The sequence below is a fragment of the Bolinopsis microptera genome, chromosome 5 (assembly GCF_026151205.1).
Source record: "Bolinopsis microptera isolate Bmic1 chromosome 5, MBARI_Bmic_1.0, whole genome shotgun sequence".
NCBI classification, from domain to species: domain Eukaryota; kingdom Metazoa; phylum Ctenophora; class Tentaculata; order Lobata; family Bolinopsidae; genus Bolinopsis; species Bolinopsis microptera.
The window spans coordinates 2,215,436-2,237,139 of NC_087076.1; the positions used below are offsets into that span (position 1 = coordinate 2,215,436).

A 21,704-nucleotide genomic window follows, 5' to 3' on the forward strand; every position below is an offset into this window, starting at 1 on the left:
CGAAATTGACTTTATAGTTGTTTCTGATAGAGGGGAGTGATATCTATCATCTGTTTTTCGTCCCATGGAAAAATATTGTTCCTAGCCGAAATTATTGCCGGTCAAAGGTTAGCGCTTATGTGTAATTGTATTGCGCGAGTGATTTGTAATTGCGCGCCCTGAAAATCGAGTCTAAAAATCTATCTTCTCCTACATTCTTTGAGCAATCACCCTTAAACTTTCAGGATATGTTCTAAGGACTATTTAGAAGAGATCGCTCATACAAAATTTTGAGATAGGCCTTTACAAATTTTGTATTCAATTTTGAAAATCTTGGACCTCAAAAAATCGTAAAAAAACGAGGTCCAAGATTTTCAAAATTGAATAAAAAATGTTTAGAGGCCTATCTGAAAATTTTGTATCTCTTCTTAATGGTCCCTAAAACATATCCTAAAAGTTTCAGGGTGATTGCTCAAAAAATGTGGCAGAAGATAGATTTTTAGACTCGATTTTCAGAACTCGCGATTGAAAATCGCTCGCGCAATACAATTACACATAAGCGCTGACCTTAGACCGGCAATGATTTCGGCTAGGAACAATATTTTTCCATGGGACTAAAAGCAGCTGGTAGATATCACTCTCCTCTATCAGAAACAACTATAAAGTCAATTTCGAGAGAATTTTGATGAAGACCCCCGGCCCCCTTAAACGGTTATAACTTTTTTGACCTTTCGATTCCTTAGTTAAGAAAACCGGCCACTCCCTGATCTTGAGGTTTGGTACAGTGGTTTCTTGGACAATTATCCTCATATAATCTGGTGCCGTGATTTTTTTTATTTGACTCGGTTCTCGAATTATGAGGTTAACCACGTCAAAAATTCGAAAAATTTAATTAGTTAACGTCATAATTAGAGAAACGAGTCAAATTTAAAAAATCGCTGCACCAGATATCTAGATAGTTGTCCAAGGAACCACTGTACCAAATCTTTATATCAGGGGGTGACTGGTTTTCTCAACTAAGGAATTGAAAGCCAAAAAAGTGTGTTTTGAGTAGATGCAATTTAGTGTTTTCAAAATTTTTAATATTCACTGGAATGTATCACAGTTCGTTAGTTAGGACTTTGTATACACTTAATAACGTTTGCTTGATTAGACCTGGCCATTCCCTAAATTATTTTAGCCACTTTCAGTAGTTGATGTCCTCGTATTGTAAAAAATGAGGTTAACCAAGACTTTGGTTGTTAACCTCCCTATAGACCATATAACACTGGGATTGGTTTATCAATATGTTATTATATATGTAGTAAAACATTTGCACAGTGTAACGATTAAGTTTTTGAGGTTAACATGTAATTGACTGGTCAGATATTTTAAAAATGAGAGGTTAACCTCATTTTTTAGCCATTTACGGGTAAAATCTTCTACTTAAATATGGTCAGGTCAAATCACTTTTGTCACGTGATCATAGTTGTTGAATGTAGGCATTGTGATATCAATAGATACCTCACTGCGAGGATACAAGGATACAAGGATACAAGGATACAAAAGTGATAATTATTTTATTGAATTCACAATAGTTATAATTCTGAAATAATTTAAGGTTACACAATTCTAGTTATTTACGGATGTGTAGGGATAAAATAGAAATGTTTAATATAATACTATTTTTGAGGTCCTATAGCATTATGCATTGGCCAGTATTTGAGTGGAAATCTGGGCTCTTATAGTAGGCTGTAAAATTTTCGTTCACAGAGAGAATTGAATGGATTGCTCTTGCTGTGGCAGTAAATTTTGTAGGGTCTAGTGTTTTATCGGATAGCAAACCGGCTAGGTCAGTAATATTTTTGGGATGGAAGTTAAATTTTTCTCTAACTGAGGAGTAGAGTAAACAGTCAGTTAGAACATGAATTTCGTCCTCAATAGGCTTAAGCCCCTTGCTGAAAAAGCAAAAAGTGCACCATCGATGTTCTCTTGGTACTAGGGGGGTTTCGTAACGGCCCCTCTCAATGTAAAGATTGTGGCAGCTAATACGAAACCTTGTTAAGCTTTTCCGAGCATCGGGGATCTTAACCACTCCTAAGTATGTTTCTGGTTAAAAATCATGTTTAATTTGATTGTAGAATTCTAATTTAGGTGAGGATGCCTTGGCAGATTTCCAGGTATCCACAAATTCTTCCCTCATGTTGTGACTGATTTGGGTAGAGAGCTTGGATTTTGAAGAGGATGAGTGGGGGAAGTTATATTTGGTGAGAAGATTAGAGATGTTGGTGTACCAAGGAAGGCCCAGCATAATCTGCTCGTGAAATGCAGCGGAGAGAAGTTCATTTTCAGTGCTTTCAAGGCGAGTATAGAAATCTATTGCAAGTTTGCAGGCTTCAAAGAAGAGGGGGTGGCGCCCACTTTCGCCCAGCAGCCTATATTTGATGCTTTTGAATGGACAGACAAGGACCACTTGATAAACTTAAGGTGGAATCTTTCATAGTGGTCTTGTGAGATGTACCTGAGAGTATGCTGGGGTTGGCTTTGCTATCTGTTTTGGAGAGGTATCTCATGGTTTTTGAGTGGGGACATAAGATTTGGCAGCCATAGAGCAGTATCGGTTTTATTAGAGAGTCAAATAGAATGTTTAGAGAACGGTGAGAGAGGGCATCTTTGACGATATTGCCTTTGAGGCCATAGAGAGCACGGAGAGCCTTGGCCCTCAGTTCAGTATTTGCTGCTGTAAAAGATCCATTTCTGTGGAATATAATGCCAAGATAGCAGTATTTGTCGGTGTGTTGGATGGGCTGGCCTCCCAAAATGAATGTTTCATAGGATTGTTTTCTTTTAGGAGGGCAGAATATGAGAATCTTGGTTTTTTTAATGTTTACTTCAAGGCCCATAGAGTTACAGAAGTCGAATAGGATGTTTATATTGTCTTGCAAGGCCTTGGGACTTAGGGCAAGTAGGACAAGATCGTCAGCCCAGAGCAGATGTGATATTAGGACGTCAGCTAGAATAGGATAATCACCAACAGATTTCAGGAGAGATGACAAGTCGTTGATATAGATTTTAAAAAGGTCCGGTGATAGAGGGTGTCCCTGCTCTGTTCCTTTTCCAATGTCAATATTAGGGGACAAGAGTTTGGAGATTTTTATATGAGCTATTGAGTTTCTATACATATCACTTAGGCAATTGAAGAAGTTTCCAGTTATTCCAAGGCATGTGATTTTGTGCAGAAGGAGGTCCCTACATACAGTGTCAAAGGCCTTTCTTAGATCAACAAAGCATGCATAGAGACGAGCTTTTTTAACCTTGGTATATTTGTCAATGACTGTCTTAAGGGTAAAAACGTGGTCATTTGTTTGAGCACCCTTCGAGAACCCTAGTTGTTCTTTTGGGTCAGGGCAGTAGAGCTTTTTGAAGTGCAGGAGACGCTCAAGTAAGATGCTAGAGAACAGTTTACCCATACAGCTACCAACAGCTATTGCTCTGTAGTTGTCCGGGTTGAAAGGGTTGCCAGACTTGTAAATAGGAGTAATGATGCTGGTGTGCCATGGATAGTAACCGGAGACCAGTGAGTGGTTGAAGTTTTTGAGGATGGCTTTGAGACAAAGCGGAGTTACGCTCTGAAGCATCTCGTTGGATATCAAGTCGTTTGAGCAACTTTTACCTTTTTTGAGATTTTTGATGGCAGAGGTCACTTCAGATTCTGACATGAGCTTATTTAGGATATCCAGATCTGGTGGTTCAGGGTAATGTTTGTGATTGTGGTGAGTGAGATCTGGCTCCTGGTCTGGTTTTTTATAAAGGGATGCAAAGAAGTCATGGAAGCTAGCTAAATCAAATTTGTCAAGTAAGGGGCTAGTGTCATGTTCTTGTTTAAGCCGTTTAAATTTTTTCCAGTCGAGTATGTGACCTTCTTCTATAGCTTCATTTAACTTCTTAAGGAAAAATACTTTCTTACTGTTTACAAAATTGCTATGCTTGTTGCGTTGCTTAAAATATTCTAGTCTGAGGATACTGTTACAGTGCTTACTACCAAGCCGATTTGCTAGCCTATTAAGGTTCCGCCGCGAGGAGTTGACTTGTGGGTCGAACCATTTTTTACGGGCAGAATTTTTGGGAGGCTTTTTCACTTTTAAGGCTATATCAGCAGCACTGTGGAGACATTTTATGACTGCATCGTTCAGTTCGTGATTGCCCTCCAGAGTACTGCTAAATTCATTTGTCACAATGCTTTCCAGATTGTTGATAATTTCGGGCGAGGTAAGGGCTTTTTTAAATAGTGAATGGGAGGTGTTGCTGTCCCACTTATAGCCACAAGGAAAGTTAGAAAAGTCTGGGAGCTGGAAGTTTGCGACAAATGGTTCAAATGTAGTGAGTTTCAAGACTAATGGACAATGATCAGAGTATGATGTAAACTCTTTTACTTGGAGAGAGTTTACATGATCTCTTGCCCATGAGGTGATTACAAAATAGTCAACCACACTGCTTCCATTGTATTTGTGACAGGTCATTTTTCCAGTGGTGTCCCCAAGGGTACGACCATTAAGAATTTTGAGTTGGTTATTGATAACCATGTCAAGGAAGTGTTGGCAGTGGGGTTCAGATATTGTAAGGTCAGAATTGTTTCTTGGTTCTTCTATGTCGTGCTCGAGTCCAATGTCGTTATAGATGTCATGGATGGCAGGTGCATTACAGGAAAGGATATAGTCTGGGAGTTTTCCAGTTCTTGCATTTGCATCGCCACACATAATAACTTCTCCCTTTTGATGTAGTCTGATACAGATAGAGTCAAGAGCAGAGAAGGTATTAGCAGTATAATCTGGATTCTTCTTGACATAGGACGAGTATGCAGGGCTAATATAATAACATACCAAAAATAGGTCAAAATCAAGTTTAAAAAAGTTCTTGTCCAGTTTAACAACAATAATGTCATCAGATTCATTACAAAGCACACTAGAGACACCTTTTCTTAGGTCATTTTCAGCAAGAATGCAGACCCCTCCTGAGCGTGAATTTTTGCGGTTGCTATTAAAAGAGAGGTATCCTTCAATCTTAACTTGCTTCTTTGTTTCTTGAAGACAAAGAATGTTAGCTTGTTTGAGGATTGACAAAAATTCGCTATTTTCAAATTTGTTAGACCCGTCTCCTGTGCTGTCCTGGATGTTCCAGGACATCACAGCGACTTGATCTCGTGATACTTGTTTTTTCTTAAATTTTAGGGTTAATCTAACGCTCTGTAGGGGGCTGCTTTCTATGGGATCTCATACCAAAGGCACGGTATAGGCCAAGTTTAATATTCAAACAAAGTTTTTTCAAACCATACTCTGAGACATGAAGTTGGTCCTCCTTCAACGGGTTAGGAGAGTCTTGGGATAACTCAGCAGCAGAGATGGCACGGGAAAAGTTTCCAGTATTGTTTACAGTATATAGGCGGCGGTAAAAGTCACTTAACCCTCTTTTAGCTGAGACAAATTGGGTTATTTCTGAGACAAATTGGTTGGTAAGTTCACTGATTAATCCAGGGGTTGGGGTGGGTAGGGAGATGACAACCTTTGCACTGGAGCTCGAGAGGAGTTTATCGATGACTGATTTTGCATCCTCAATCGCTTTATTAACAGAGCAGGTTCTGTATCTGTAGTCATTGACTCCAAGCTGGAGAATGTAACAGTCGACCTCTGGCTGTTTAATGACATCTCTCATACAGTGGTCTTTTATCATATCAGTATAAGAGCCTACTTTCATTTTTTCCACCTTGAACCCAGAGGAAAATGACTCAGGTAGAAAGTTGTTCATCTGGGAGTCATGTAGGAGTAGAACCTTTTTTGGTTTTCGCGTTTGTCTACTAGGGCTGTGGGTTGGGTGGTTCTGGTTTTGAGGATGAGGCGATGGCCTTTTTCTGGATGGGGTGGTGCGGTCATTAAGCTGGAGAGACTGTAGGCAGGCCTTAGAGTCATCTACTTTGTTCTTAATTGCAGTGACATCTGCTTCGAAGGCTTTAAGGGAGGTAGCAGTTTCATGTTGTTTTTCGTTTATGCTGCTCATTATATCCTCTAACTTTTCAAGTCTCTTGTCCATAGTATTGAGTTCATTAGACAGGTTAGGGGGGCTGACACTACCTTTTTGATTGGAATTACTGTCAGAACATAAGACAAGTGTTTGGAGGGTGCTATGTTGTAGACTTATTTTGGATTGTAGATCAATAACAGAGTTTTCCAAAGTTTGGAGGGAATGGGTAACGCATTCGGGCTCAGCTGAGACTACTGGAGGCTCAACAAGAAGCGTGCTCAGGCGTTTGTGACATGCTTTCGCAACTTTCTTCAGTCTTTTCTTACAATCCAGAGGGGTTCCAGAGTTGTTGTGGTACATTACAAAAGTAAGAATCGTATGTATATTCTTACGGTACCAAAATGTGATGGTTAACCTCATTTTTTTCACTTTTCCAAGATAAAAGAAAGTCAATCAACACGTCATCTATTTAGAAATGTGTATACCGTAAACTTACGATGAAAATAATAACTCTATCATTTGATCTATTTTCGCTATATCTAAAAAAAGAGGCTAACCTCATTTAATCACGTTCGGATATTACTTTTTCTGACAATTATGAACCTAAAATTTAGAGTTTACATTGCTGACCGAAATAAAAAAAAATTATGGAGTGTAATAAAATATTAACCTCAATTTTATTAACCTCAATGTTGTAAGTCAATTTTGTGAAAATCGGTTAACCTCAATCATAAAAAAAGTTAAGCAGCTATAAATATGTGAATAGCAGCAATGTTCTTGTCATCAAAAATTTAATTGATTTAGAAAATAATATTTGGGTCGATTTTTTTGACCCCTTATCCCCCCCCCCCCCTCTGGCCTTAATATTGGTCCTAGGACCACTCAAACCAAGTTTGGGAATCAATGTATGTCTAGAACGGCCAATACTTCGATGTCCCCATGTTCCAAAAATCTGGATACTCAGGAGGATTATTGGAACAAAATTGGAACATTTTTGAACATTGATTACATAGGTTCAAGCCATGCAGTGATTTCCAAACTTGGTTTGAGTGGTCCTAGGACCAATATTAAGTCTTTGCGACCAATTTTAAACTATTCTGAGCACTTTGAGGAGAATGTTCATTTTCGTTCATTTCCGTTCATTCCATGAACCTGGGTAATGTTATGCTACTTTCGATGGCCCCCAGACCTAGCTTGCAACTATATCTATCATTTACAATTATTTCTGGCACCATTCAGGGAATATTAGGGCAAAAATGCATGTCCCACTTTTGTCCCCATGTTCCAAAAATGTTCCAAAAATGTTCCAAAATGTTCCACAATTCCAGATTCATCAACGCCAACGAGGTATTCAGCTTTCAGTATTTTTTATTTAGCCTGCGCCTATTCTAAAAAAATGTTATATTTATAATGAATAACTACACTCGGGCATTTTGTTAAAGTAAGTGTTGAAACTCAGCAAAATATTGATAATAAAACATTGTTGACACATTTTCCAACTTAAGACACCATTGCTAGCGCCCACTTTGACTGAATATCTGAATAACAAGGCAATATAATCACTTTATTTGATGAATACTTTGGATGTTGAAGTGCTCCCATATCATCAACATAATAATAAAGCAGATCAAAGTGATGGGACTTGTAGATTGGATCACTTTAATTTAATTAATTAATTAATTACTTTAATTGTGGTAATAATTGGTCACGTGTTCTCAACCATTAACCAGAGTGGTAGAGCAACATCATGTAGTGGACATCTTGAGAAATGAGTAGTAGGTAGAATGTCAGGTTGCTCCTTCATAAATCGTCTTTTTCTCCGATAATAAAATTGACATCAAGATTCTTCTCGAATAATTTTCAAGACTTGATGTCAATTTTAATATCGGAGAAAAAGACGATTTATGAAGAAGCAACCTTACATTCTACCTACTACTCATTTCTCAAGATGTCCACTACATGATCATGTTGCTCTACCACTTTGACTTATGTCCCTTAAGCGCTTTTAACTACCGTTCACCGAACCTTGACTGCGGCTTTGTTAACAAGGTTTGGCCGGTAGAGGGTCCGCAGTAGTCCCATTACCTTAGTATTGCTGTACTACACTAACCAGAGCATAAGAAACACAGCACAGAGAGTTTGAAGATGATTTTAGCCCGCTGAGCTGCGTCAATGTTGCCGTCATCAATAGCAGCTAACAGGAAAGGTTTGATCTCGTTATAAAGATCCTCCATATCCACCTCCTCCCCGCACTGCAGTCCGTATAGCACTGTTAGTTGGGCTGTTGTTAACCTCTCTGCCCCTTTACCTGAAACAATAATAATTATTAGTGATTAGAAGGACTTTACATCTTCTAACTCTTCTATACGCGCCTCAAATTGATGTATTCCCGTTGGTTAACCAGTTACCAGTGACCTTCTATAACTTATTTTTAATGGGGAGCGGAGTGTTTCATACTTGTCGGCAAATAATTTCACCGTCTTTCATTTAACTAAAACGTTTACTAATTTAAGAAAAAAACGAATTAGTTTTTTCCTGGTCACGAGTATTAAAATGTTTAGTTGGGTTATCAAACAAACTTTTGGACATTAAATTGCGTTTTAGAGTATGGTTATAGGTATTTGAAGCAAATTTGTATCCGTTATTAAGTATGGTTCGTGTTAATTGTCTCTACGTGAAGCGTGATTTGGAGTTGATCAATAAACAAGGGTCCGGACCCAGTGGTGTAACGTTGCCCCCCCCCCCCCCCCCCTCTTTTTAGAGGATACGCCGGTAGAATCTCTAAAAAAGTGTGTGGATGCCGCACAGCGGGGTCCTTCGTTACGCCACTGTGACCGGACCCTTGTTTGTTGATCCATGCAGTTTTAACTTATTCACATATTCATAAGACGGATATTCAAGATATTCAGATGAGAGAAGAAAATTTTAAAACATTACCAGAGAGGATGAAGCGAATATCCTAATTTTGTCGGCATTATACCGAAAAAATCGATATCCTAACTCTAACCGTTTTCTTGATTAAGTTGTTTATAACTTACAAGTTGACTAACAGGAAAAAGCAGTTTTCACAATTATTATTGTTGATATGTCTGAGATTGCTTTTAAGAACTTTGAAAAAGTATGGTTGTCCGGTGAGAAAATTCCCCTTGAAAGAAAGCTGAGGTTATATGATGCTCAAGTTGTATCTGTATTGATTTATAACTCAAATAGTTGGAGTCCTAAGAAAGCAACCATGAAGAAAATGGACACACTTCATCGTATGCACCTCAGGTCCATTTTAAACATAAAATGGCCTAAAGGTATGATAAGCAACTAAGCATTGTATAAAAAGGTGCAAAGTTGAAAAGTTATATAAGCGTATCGAACACCAGCAGTGAAAAGATGTTTGGACACATTCTCTGGAGTATAGAGAACACCCAGCCCAAACGGCTCTCTCTTTTGCTATTGAATCAGATGATTTATTTATTGGAAGATTGGGGAGACCTAGAATGAACTTTTTATCTGTTTTAAGAAGTAATTTAAGTAGTAGAAATTTTCAATGGACAACTTGCATGAGTTGAACGAAATTGAGATATAGCTGCACGCAACAGATGTTGGGAAAATCTGTTTCAAGGGTACAGTTTACCGCATTAAGGTATTTTTAAGAATCATTTTTGTCGGTAAGATCCTGTTTTATAATAAATAATAATATGTCTTTTAGAGATACAGCTAAGAGTAGTATTTAAATTAATTGCAGTTCCAGCGACACTATTACGGCCAACCCAGTGTTTTTTTACTTGGTTATATAAGTTTGACAGTTAATAAGTCAGACAGGGTAGCTAGCGTCAATTTATTTATAGATGAGGGCAACAACATCCGATACTGTTGCTAAGCTTTTAATACTACTGTATCACCTTAGGCTAGATGCCAGAAAACAGAGGCCAGTGATATTGTGCGAGATAACAGATGATGTAACTGGCACTACCACTGGCGCTATGCCAATCAGGAAAACAAATGGTCGCTACAGTTAGCGGTATAAACAAAACGCGCGGTCCGCGCGCCACCCCATGTGAGTGTTGACGATAACACTTTGCATACAATTGCGCTAACAAATAGTGTGCTTTTTGAAACGCGCTGTTGATCAGGCATGGCACATGCTGGTGGCAGTGTGCGACCCATCCCATGTTATATTTTAGTGACGTCACGGTTGTTTCACAATAAGCTTGTGAGATGATCTCACAACGTTTAAACTATGATTTAATGCTTTATACAGGTACAAAGTGGAAGGAATAGTCCGAGTCCTCGTACGGTAAATTATTAGATTAATATACAAAATACATTCTTGACCCGTCGGACCTTTGCAGCAATTGAGAAGATAAAATTGTTGAGTTAAAGTTATAGATAATAAGATAACTTCATTCGACGATGAGGAAAAGGCCATGCAAATTTGTTGGTTGCTAAAAAATGCGATAACAATGGCTTCTTCAGTTGAGCTGTGATAAACTGGGGCATCAGGAAGTAGGAATTATAGTGATGTAATGTTGAACTGTCAGTGGTACTGTGTAAGACATACAGGCTAATTTATAAGGCCGAAATACGTGCTCACATTTTTTAATCTACTGAAATTATTGTGAGTATTATTTGTTTAATAGTGCGTATTTTGTTTAATACAATATGGTATTTCTACTACAACTAGATGAGCAGTTTTACTTCTCTCCAAAAAGGAACCAACAAGACACACTCATATCAATCACACTATTCTCGACCCTTGGAAATATTAATTATCTCCGAAAATTGGAAACTTCAGTCTTTGGAGTCAGCGACAATTTGTAAATGTATGATCAGAAATGACAATAGTATAACTATAAAGATAAATATCTTACCAATCTTGAAAGATTTGATGAGCACGTCCAGCATTTCTCCTTTCCTGTAAAATATTGAGAATACAATTTATAGTAACTTGAGATAGGGATACTAAATTTAGTTACTTCTAATTCTATCTTATAATACTATCTCACAGTTCACACTCGAAAGTGATACAACAAAGCCACTAATAACTGCATAGTGATATTTTACATTCTCAAGTTTATTAGTATAGTTCACAGTAAAATCTAATTTATATAGCACTGTGGTCTGTGTTTTAGTACACTATTTGTCAGTTATTATTTCTATGTAAAACCAATCAGACAACAGTAAATTTGTAATTAACCAATGGGAATATATCGCAGTCACGTGACTTGGGCCAGTTCCTGCTATTTTTACAAAACCTAAGTGAAATTTAATTGCAAATTTATGAATTATTGGTGAATTATTGGTCATTAATTGACTATTCGTATCTCTCAATATCATGTCTGTCTTGAAATCTTCAAGAAATTGCAATTTAGCGTTCAAGCCCGACCCATTGAATAAATATGGATGATTTTTCTTAATTCGCCTCAAAATTTAAATATCACATTTAGCGCCTGGGCTAAAGTTTAGTGTATAAAATACTGTAGAAATTAGCACATTGACGTATTCCGATCGGTGGAAAATTGAGACTGAGAAATAAGAATATTAAATATTTTACATTTTGATGAATATGGGAGAAAAATAATCAGATTACATGATTAAGGGGGCCGGAGTTTGTTCCGAACATGTAAATTATGTGACAATCACAATGGAATAAGATAAGGAAAGAAGAACATAAACTTTAAGGACAATAATTCGATGATATATCCTAAACAGAAATTTGACAGATTTGATGACCTTTTTGGCCAGCAATCAATTATTCAGTAAACTGATGACGGTATGAGACCAAATTGAGGTACTGCAAGTCAAAATCCAGAACAAAATAGAAAAATTATTTACTATGTACCAGAACTGTGGCCAGTAGCCAGGCAACATTGAAAAAGCACAGAACTATAACAGTATAATAAGTGATATAATCGCGTAACAAACCTTTTAAACAAAGTCTCCCCCATTATTTTAGTAGACAGTAGCTCCTGAATGATCTTCAAGTTCTTTATTCTCACTACCGAGCTGAAACATAGTTATAATTTTATATTATATGTGGAGGAAAATGTGGAGGAAAATGTGGATGAAATTGTGGAGGAAAATTATACAACTTCAATTTAAACATTCTACAGACATTCTAGAACATTCCTAGTCCCCACAAATCTATCATTCTAGAACATTACTAGTTCCCAGAAATCTATCATTTTAGAACATTACTAGTTCCAATAAATCATCATTCTACAATTCCAATGAAAGTGTTCTGGAAACTTAAAAACCACGATGTGAGTATATTAAGGAATATAGTGTGAAACTTACTTTTTGAGAGCAGCGGCCTCCAATGAAACGTCTAATTGCTGGTCCAATACATCGTTATCTTCTATACCACTCTCCCCTGTTAGACCTGACGTGTATTGTGACGTAACATCACGTGTTATAACACGTGTTATATCACGTGTAATGACACGTGAAATATCACTGATTGTTGTTTAGGTAAGAAGACTGTTATTATTGGAAATATGCAGATTTTTATAACGCCTGCTAAGTACTAATGGGTGATTACAAAAAAATCGATCAATTCATTTGTGGTCAAATTCAACTGTGTTAAAATTTGGACAATTTTGAACAGAAATAGTCAGTGCCAAACACTCAGAAGCCCCTTGCGGTAGGCACAGAGCAATCTCTTTCTAATAGCCACTGAAGCGGCTTGTACAGTTTATTGAAATTTGGAAAAGCCAACTCGACGACTGGCGAAGCTTTACAGCCAAACATGTTACAGCACAAGGTATGGCTAAGACTAATATTTACCGGATTGTGAAGCGATATGAGCAGGAAGGATCTGTAGCCAGAGCTATACGGTCAGGAAGACGTGAAAAAATGGCCCAACTTAGACGTTCTGTTGACCACAAGACCGGCATCTCCCAGAGGTCCTTGGCAGATTTGGCTGTACTCAGGGATATATTTCGAGACCGAACAAAAGATTAAAAATTCGCTGTTTAAAGAGCACCAAAGTGCCCAGATATAAGGATGAAGCGGCAAAACGTGAAGCAAAAAAAAGAAGCAGAAAATGTCGAATTTAAAAAAAAATGTATAATATAAAAAAAGATGAATTTCCACAATGCAATGTACACCCATAGAGGACTACTTTGGAATACTGGCTTCACATGTTTATCCCCGGAACTGGATTGCAGGAGATGCAGAAGCTCTGAATCGCAGAAGATCTTGCATCAAGAAGATTCCCAAGCAAACTGGGTACAAGCCGCTTCAGTGGCTGTTAGAAAGAGATTGCTCTGTGCCTACTGCAAGGGGCTTCTAAGTTTTTGGCATTGAATATTTGACTATTTCTGTTCAAAATTGTCCAAATGTTAACACCGTTTCATTGATTTTGACCACAAATGAATTGATTGACAAGATAAAGGGATCTGAAAAAGTTCCAATTTTTTTGTAATTACCCGTTAGTAGTCTGAATAATAAGCTATAATACTAGTTTTATAGGCGATACTTTTATAGGTGATACTTTAATCTCATGTGTACATCAGAATTATCCGGTTTTAATTAATAAACGATAAATAACAGTCTTGACGATAAACACTATATATATAATATTTAAACTAATTTCACAACTACATGTAAATTACCGTAAATGTATTTTGTTTACAATTGAGTGTTAGATTTAACATCTGTGCGAGGAATAACTTGTTATATTATGCAAGGTGTGACAGGGTCAGGGTGTGACAGGGCCATGGTGTGACAAGGTGTGACAGAATAAACACAACAAGTCAATCAATAAACACTCAATCTCAGACAAGAGACTGGTAAGAGTAACAATTAGGGGTGCGTTGGGTTCCTGTCACAGTGTTATAAGCAGTAAAAATAAGGAGGACTAGAGGGAGTTCATATAATCTGTAAAGTAAAATGAGAACTCACTTCCTGACCCAATAGAGTCCTTGTCAATGTGCTGATAACTGAGGTTACTAACATAACTGGACAGATCGTCTTCAATATCGCTCGTCTCTAGCTCTTCTCGCGCTTTTCCTGAAACAGTTTTACTGTTTACTTTAAAAGGAATGGGATCTCGTTCATTCTGTCCCACTTTAATTACCAACATGTTCATTGTGTTATATTAGTTACTCATATCTCTTGTACAGACTGTTTTACAAGGACATTGACAGATGATACTCACATTAGGCATTCATTATTGCATCTAAATTATTTCACTTGCATTAGGTTTAGAAATTTATTCTCTCGTTAACAGATTTCAAATGTTTAATTAATTTGTAGTATGACAGTAAGGTATATAAGAAGTTATTTAATTTTGCTTGGGCTATTATATTGACTATTGAGGTTTAATGATGATATGGAATTTGAATTTTATATAAATTTACACTATGTGGTTGGGGCAATTTGCATAGTAAATATGGTTACTACTCCTATATATCATATTATTTGATTGGTATTCGATTTCTGATTATTTCCCTAGGAATATGATTATTATATCTTAATTTGGCTTTAGGTAGGGTGCCCCGCTAAAAGAACTGGATTCTTCCAGGAAGCATCCCGTGCACAGAGCTTGGTCTACATATATATTAAATTATTAACCATTCATTCTGTATGAGCACGAAAATTTATTTCAATCAATATAATTCTTTAATGTAGAATTTGATTAATTTAAAAACATGTTTGCAAAATTTACCTCTTTTTCCTTTAGCATTACGTCCATTTCGTTTGGTAACAACAAAATCTTCGTCACTCACTGAAAGAGATAAATGTCAGATAATTTGCATGCTTTGTTATCAAATTAGATTATTTTTATAACAATTTAATTCAGGAGGATCGGGATCGGGATGTTTTGTTATCTTTATTCCAAGAAATGTAAGAGAAATAAAGAGATTTAACTAACCTCCTTTACCACCCTTTTTACCCATTATCTGTTGTTGTTTGTGCTTATGTTTGTGTTTCTGTCCAGTTTATAGGATATTATCATGCTACAAGTAAGTGCATAGGTCACATAGGTAGGCTACAAGTAATTAATACATTGTAAACCGGGACAGTGCCCGGGTGGTTCTAATGATCAATTTAAGTCTTAACGATTGATTTGAAAAATATATATCAAGAATAGTTATAATACAATAATACCTTCAAGGCTGTTGAGTGCTATGGGCGATAATGCTTTAGCGGAGGGCTTGCCCAGCACGAAACGAAGCCAAGGTATTATTTGTTATCATTTTTCCGGTTCTGATTCGAAGATGTGTAATGTGATATGTGCGCTGATACAATATAGTGTGTAATATATAGAGCGCAACTGTTATATGTTTTGAAACTTCCTGCCAGCCAGTCTGAGGTGACTCGCAGTCTGTCCTCATAATACTCTGGCAACCCTTGCGGGAAATTATCAGTTACCCAGGCCAGTGTACGTGTGCACGGCCAGAATGAATTACTCAACAAATACAAAATTTAGCAATATGGGACAAGTCCCCATCCTCTTACAAAAACTATCGTCCCTAATATAATAGCAAGACATGTATTGTAAAAATACACTCAAGTAAAAGCCACACTCATCTCACTGATTTGTCTTCAGTATGAATTGTCCCTCCTTTGATGTAGTGGTGCTTATTTGGCTCAGCACTCTTCTTCTTATTCAGGTTCTGAACAAGAAGTCAGTGCTTAACTCAATCCTCCAATCAGCAGTCTGGACTAACAAAGAGCTGAACTTAGCTGACTGATGCAGCTTTCGAGCGTGACTGAGTATCTGATGGGCTGTACTAGAACTGGACAGAGTAACTTTGACTGGCCCAGAAGCCTTTTCCTTCAAATTGCCAACTCTACTGAGCTCCATTGCTGGTTTCAGTCCAATCTCCTCAAACATGTCTTCGACCGTTATGCTCAAGTCTTCACTGGCATTTTCAGGCAAGCCGAAAATCATAATATTCTTGCTCTGGTCTTCTGCTTGCACCACAGACTTGATGACTTCCTTCACAGTCTCGGGGGTAACTGAGCTATCAGGTTGACAAACCATGAAGTTTTCCTGAACTGCATCGCTGTACGATTTAGATCGCTGTACGATTTAAACCGTGTCTTTAACGACGGTCTGCACTGCCTGCAACTCTTTCTGCAACTGTTTCCCTTTGCAGTCAATTATTGATTCCTGAGTGCTGATGACCCATTTTTTGACTCTCAATCAGCTGATTCTTAGTTGAGCTTAGTCCGATTTTCATCTGCTTTAACTTGCCATTTAGAAAAGAAATGGAATCTTTTAAAGCTCTTCTAAAAACCTTCCTATTTAGACTGTTCCTTCATTAGATATGACCTTGAGATGTTACAATTTAGTTCAAACCATTCAAGGGATAACTAGAGTTGCTAAACGTGGAGACAATTTTACCCAGACTACTATTGATGTAATATTCACTAACTGTTATGCAGATTTTGTCCAATCTTCTGTTCTTGATGAACGTATAGGAGATCATCAAGCTATTATGTGTGAGATAGATTGTAAAGTACCTATAGCTCCTAAATTTGAGAAGGTTGAAATTAGAAATCATTGTAAACGTAATGTTAAACAATTCTTAGACTATCTAGATACCTGTTCTGATTACAGTCCACTATTGGAAAGTACAGATGTTGAAGCTATCACTGCTGGCCTTTGTCATCATATTGAACAGGCATATGCAACCTTCTTCCCTTGCAAGACCATAGAAAGGCATGAAAAGTTCATACATAAACCTTCTACTGAACTTTTAAATGCCATTAATCATACACATTTTCTTCTAAAGAAATTCCGTAAAAAGAAGGATAAGAGAGACAATGGAAATTGCAATGAATGTGGTACATGTAGCAAATGTATAAAGTGTAATGAGGCCTGGGATTGCTACAAGATTCAGAGAAATATTAGAAATAAATTAGCTAAAACCTGCAAAAAGGCTAATGTAATCGATGATCTACAAGTTAAAAGTGCCAAGAATGATCTTAAAGGGATATGGAAAACTATCAAACTGGCATCAAATATGACCCCTGGTACAACTAATTGTCAAACTATCAATGAGAATGATCCTGAGCTATTTAACTTTCATTTCGCAAATGTTGGATCAAGATTACAAAATCAGGCCCCCAATATTGAAAGAGTTAGTTTTACTGATTTTTTACCTCCTAGAACTTCTAATATCTCATTTGATAGATTCCAAGAAATAAATGAAACTGATATCCTAATGTATGTCGAAACGCTCAAGAATGACAAGGCCTCATATGACAATGTGCCTCTATTTTTACTTAAGCAAGCTGTACCACACATAGTTGAGCCACTGACCCACATTTGCAATCTGAGCCTTAATACAGGTGTTGTACCAACCCTTTGTTAAAAAGCTAGAGTAACTCCCATCCATAAGGCAGGAATGAAAGATGATCCTAATAATTACAGGCCAATATCCATCCTTCCACTTATAGGAAAACTTATAGAATACTTTGTCGGCAAGCAACTCACTGATTACATGGAAGAGAACAAACTTTTCATCCGGCATCAATATGGCTTTCGGAAAAATCACTCCACAACTTATCTGATGTACGATCTGATGGACGAAATATATATGAGTAAATCTAAGTCTTATAAACCAGGAATCATCTTTCTTGATCTTAAGAAGGCCTTTGACACAGTGAATCATGAAATATTGCTTCAAAAATTGGCATATTATGGAATTGGTGGCATTGCTTTAACCTGGTTTAAGAACTTCTTATCTTGTAGATATCAATGCACTAGGATCAATGGCAATCTAAGCTCATTTTTAGAAGTTCTGAGTGGTGTACCACAAGGAAGCATCATTGGGCCTATATTATTTAGTATCTTCATAAATGACATCATTTATGCCTGTAACCTATCTAAGCCCTTTCTATTTGCAGATGATGGTGCACTATTCTTTGATCAAACCTGCAGAAGCACATTTATAAACATGAAAATAGAACTTATGACAATCTTTAAATGGCTCAGTGTTAATAAATTATCACTCAATGAAAAGAAGACTGAATTCCTATTGTTTGATTCTGTTGACCAACATGATGAAATAACCATTGATTGTAATGAGGTAACTTTCACAATCAAGGAGTGCAAAGAGACAAAATATATTGGCCTCATTCTAGATAGTAAATTAAACTTCAAAAGCCATGTAGATTATATTATTAGGAAGGTCATGAAGAGAATAAAAAAAGGGAGCAACTCACGGTATCACTCTCAGAAGAGACATGTTTCATCATTTACCGGAATTGCAACCAAATATACACAATAAGGTTTGGTACTTTATCCGTACATCCCCTTTAATAGCTACAATAAATTGTCTATAAAGAGGTCATGAAGAGAATTGGTGCCATGTATAGAAGTAAAGCACTGCTACCCATTAAATATAGGAAAATGTTTGCCAATGCACTCATGTTGCCACAATTCGATTATTTAGACACGATCTATTGTAGAGCTGGCAAGACAAAACTTGCTGAACTTGACACTCTGTACAAAAAGGTAGCCAAAATAGCTCTCAACGTTCCAACGTTCCAAAAACAGAGAGCAGCCTTAATGTTTTATTATGTTAATGTTTTATAAATGGTTACCACTCCATCTTAGACGACAACTCCATCTGTCAAATTATATGTTTAGAATCATCCATGACAATTGTCCTACAAACTTTATGAACAAATTTAGTTACATATCAGGAGGTAGTAGGAGCGGCGAAAGCTGCAACCTTTATGTCAATAGATCAACATCACATAAAAACTTTCAATACTTGGGGGCAAAATGTTGGAATAATGTTCCAACAGATCTACGAAATCTGCCCGATGTTAAAAGCTTTAGTGATTCGTATAAGAAACAGCTACTATCATCTATAACAACATACCCTAATTATACCGTCGACAATTCATATGAAAAATTTTACACTGCAATCATAGTCGACGATAACTAATTAACTTCTAATTCTTTTAAATCTGAGGCATATATAATTGATGTATCGAAAAGATATTCCCTTTTTTACCACCTTACCATTCTGATTGATTTTGCACATGACTGACACGTTTTAACTGGACAGTTTATAAACATAATAGAGAATAGAGATTAGGCGGAATGACCGGCTGAGCGCGGCCCAGTAACGTACTGTTTAGTACGTCATACTAAAGCGGTACCGATTCTCGCAGAGGCGCGCGCTCAATAACAAGTCATGAGCGTGCGGTTGTAAGTTTACAACCTACCAGGACGCGCGCCGAGTTGGAACAGATATTTTGCGAGTACCACCCGTTAAGCGTGCGGTTTTGAAACGAGCGTACTAAATCACTCTACAGTCGATCTTCGAGATTGTTCTAAAAGTTTCCCCGACAGTTGAAACCAACTTCAATCGATGTATTTTCGGACGCTGATTCCGAATCACCCCCCATGACATAGGTTTAAAATGCTCCCCTGACGAGATATAGGCAAAAAACTGATATGACCGTATAAGGAAGTTAGTCTAATTTCTCGTTAGGGTTTCAGCAAATGCTTTTGTTAAGGATTGGGTTAGGGTTAGGGTTGGGATCAGATAAGAGGGTTAGGGTTTCGAACAGTCGTTTAGGACCAGCTAGAGAACGGGGTGAAAAAGTCACGTGACAGTCGAGTGTAGAGTGATTAATTATCATCCGTTTTGAAATCTCTCCGTTATTGGTATTGCAATGTTCACGGCCTTGCTCTAACCAGAGCCCTCTCGCTTGCAGTAGCGCGCGTCACGCAGTACGCGTATACACATGGCTATGTGAATGCCACCCGCGCGCGGCGCTTATGCAGATTTCTCAAAAATGTTTGGCTTTGTATGCGGTGGGCTGTGCATATATATATATGGTTGAATTTCAAATTTGAATTTATCTATATGAATAACATGATATGTATTAATTGTGTTGTGGTAAGTAAAAATTTTGTTTTTCTTATTTTTCTCTTAGAACAAATATTTTAGTACCACCCGTTAACATAAAATCCGTGTTGTAGGCAATATTCGATCGTTATGAGAGATTATTTTTATTTATTTATGATCTATTCATTACTGTTATTGGACCGAAAAGTTAGCGTTCAATAAAATTACAATTTATTGCGCGCCGCGCGTATTTTTACCAATTTACAGCGAAAATTTAAAATCGAGCGCTAAATTTTTTGTATCTACACAGGTACTATAATAAGCTATTCGTTGACATTTAAGTATTTGTTGCGATCCCATTTCATTTTTCATGATGTTATAAATAATTGTTAGATTGTTAAATTCCGGGCATCAAATAATATTTCTTCGCCAGATGATTGTAGCGATGCACTACTGGGAAACTACTAGGTCTGCTAGAGTAGCAGACCTCATCGCCAGGAAAAGGAAAGAGAGGTATTGCGATGTGGTAAGACGTGCATGTGAGGACAAGAATAAGATTTGCAATGCTAAGAACCACACTCATTGCTCTACGAGGGTACAGAGGGAAAAAAATGGACAGCAAATATGAGAAACCACTATCAGAAGTCTCTTATAACCTCATCCCTGCCCCTATGATGGAGTAGATGTGTATATATTTGATTTTTGATATTTCATATTATATAATATTGGTAGCAGTGGACAATTTCCGTTACCTCTGTATTGTGCTCTGCCAATTGCAACACTTGAATTACTTTATTGTATATATACTGTTTGACACACTAGCTCTGACGGATTTAGGCAGTGCTAAAGATACATTTTTTAGTTTCTACAGCTGTTTTAGGAAGCATATTGCTGCTTTGCCACCTGCCTTGTATACGAAATTCTCCTGATGTCCACAGTCGTGATAGTTGGTTTAAATGAAATTGTTGACTAAATTGTTAGCTGAATTAGATGCATCGAAATTCTTTCAGGACCGTAACAAAAACCGTTTAAAATTAAGTGTTCACCACGAAATTGACTTAGGAGCTCGTCCACCAGTGGCGTAACGTTGCCTGTTGGCGCCCCCTCCCCTTTAGGTGCCCCTCCCTAAAAATTGAACAAATAAGGTGATATTAGAGGATACGCTGGTAAAAAGTGTGTATCTAGAGCAAAACAGCTTGCACCGTATATTTGACTGAAGCGTATGATCAGGACATTAATACTTGGATTAATCACAACAGTGATTTCTCTCCGTGGAGACAGAGGTGCGAGAAAAAACATTGTTGATATAAACAGTCTAGATCTTAACTTGGAGCCACAAGGCCAAGGGTAATTTTTAATTGTTAAGGGAATTTTTTGAATTCTTAAAGGGTTGATTTTATATAGGGTCATTGCTATATTATTATGTGTATATTGTTTGAATAGTTTTATATACATTAATACTTGGATTACAGAACTTGAAGAAGCCTCCAGCTGTGATGAGTCAGAGCCGGAAACTGCATTGACAGAACAGAGGTTGGAAAAGGTTGTCGAGAGTGCTGTATCAGAAGAGGACCGCAGTATGAATCTTGTCATCTTTTGTTTAAAGGAGACAGATGGTGAGAAACTATCCGATAAAGTAGACAAACTGTTTCAACAGATGGAAGTGAAACCACGCTTTGAAGCTGTCATGATTGGAAGGAGATCAGCCAACAAGACCAGACCTGTCAAATTATTGTTCATGCATTCCAACAATGTTCATGAGATATTACTGAAATCGAAGGACTTGAGATCTGAGACTGAGTCAGCATCACAGAACTGTTTTCATTCTCCAGATCGGTCACCTGAATTATGAATAGTAAGCCCGACACCATCTGCTCGTATTGGAGATGAAACAAAAGGCAAAAGACGATTTGA

The 21,704-nt window shown here is 37.3% G+C and overlaps 2 protein-coding genes across 2 annotated transcripts in view; one reads left to right on the plus strand and one right to left on the minus strand.

The window, feature by feature from the left end:
- LOC134815051 (uncharacterized) overlaps positions 1-21,704 on the plus strand; it is a 64,336-nt gene that overhangs the window by 36,063 nt on the left and 6,569 nt on the right. The window lies entirely within an intron of this gene.
- The window catches only part of LOC134815044 (interferon-related developmental regulator 2-like), a 49,480-nt gene that overhangs the window by 5,294 nt on the left and 22,482 nt on the right, over positions 1-21,704 (minus strand). Inside the window, exons 2-8 of the mRNA XM_063823497.1 lie at positions 14,843-14,929; positions 14,636-14,695; positions 13,870-13,977; positions 12,262-12,346; positions 11,890-11,970; positions 10,836-10,879; positions 8,084-8,281 (exon numbers count right to left, since the gene is read on the minus strand). Of these exons, the coding sequence (XP_063679567.1) occupies positions 8,084-8,281; positions 10,836-10,879; positions 11,890-11,970; positions 12,262-12,346; positions 13,870-13,977; positions 14,636-14,695; positions 14,843-14,867 (601 nt within the window). The 5' untranslated portion in view covers positions 14,868-14,929. The remainder of the gene's footprint in view (positions 1-8,083; positions 8,282-10,835; positions 10,880-11,889; positions 11,971-12,261; positions 12,347-13,869; positions 13,978-14,635; positions 14,696-14,842; positions 14,930-21,704) is intronic.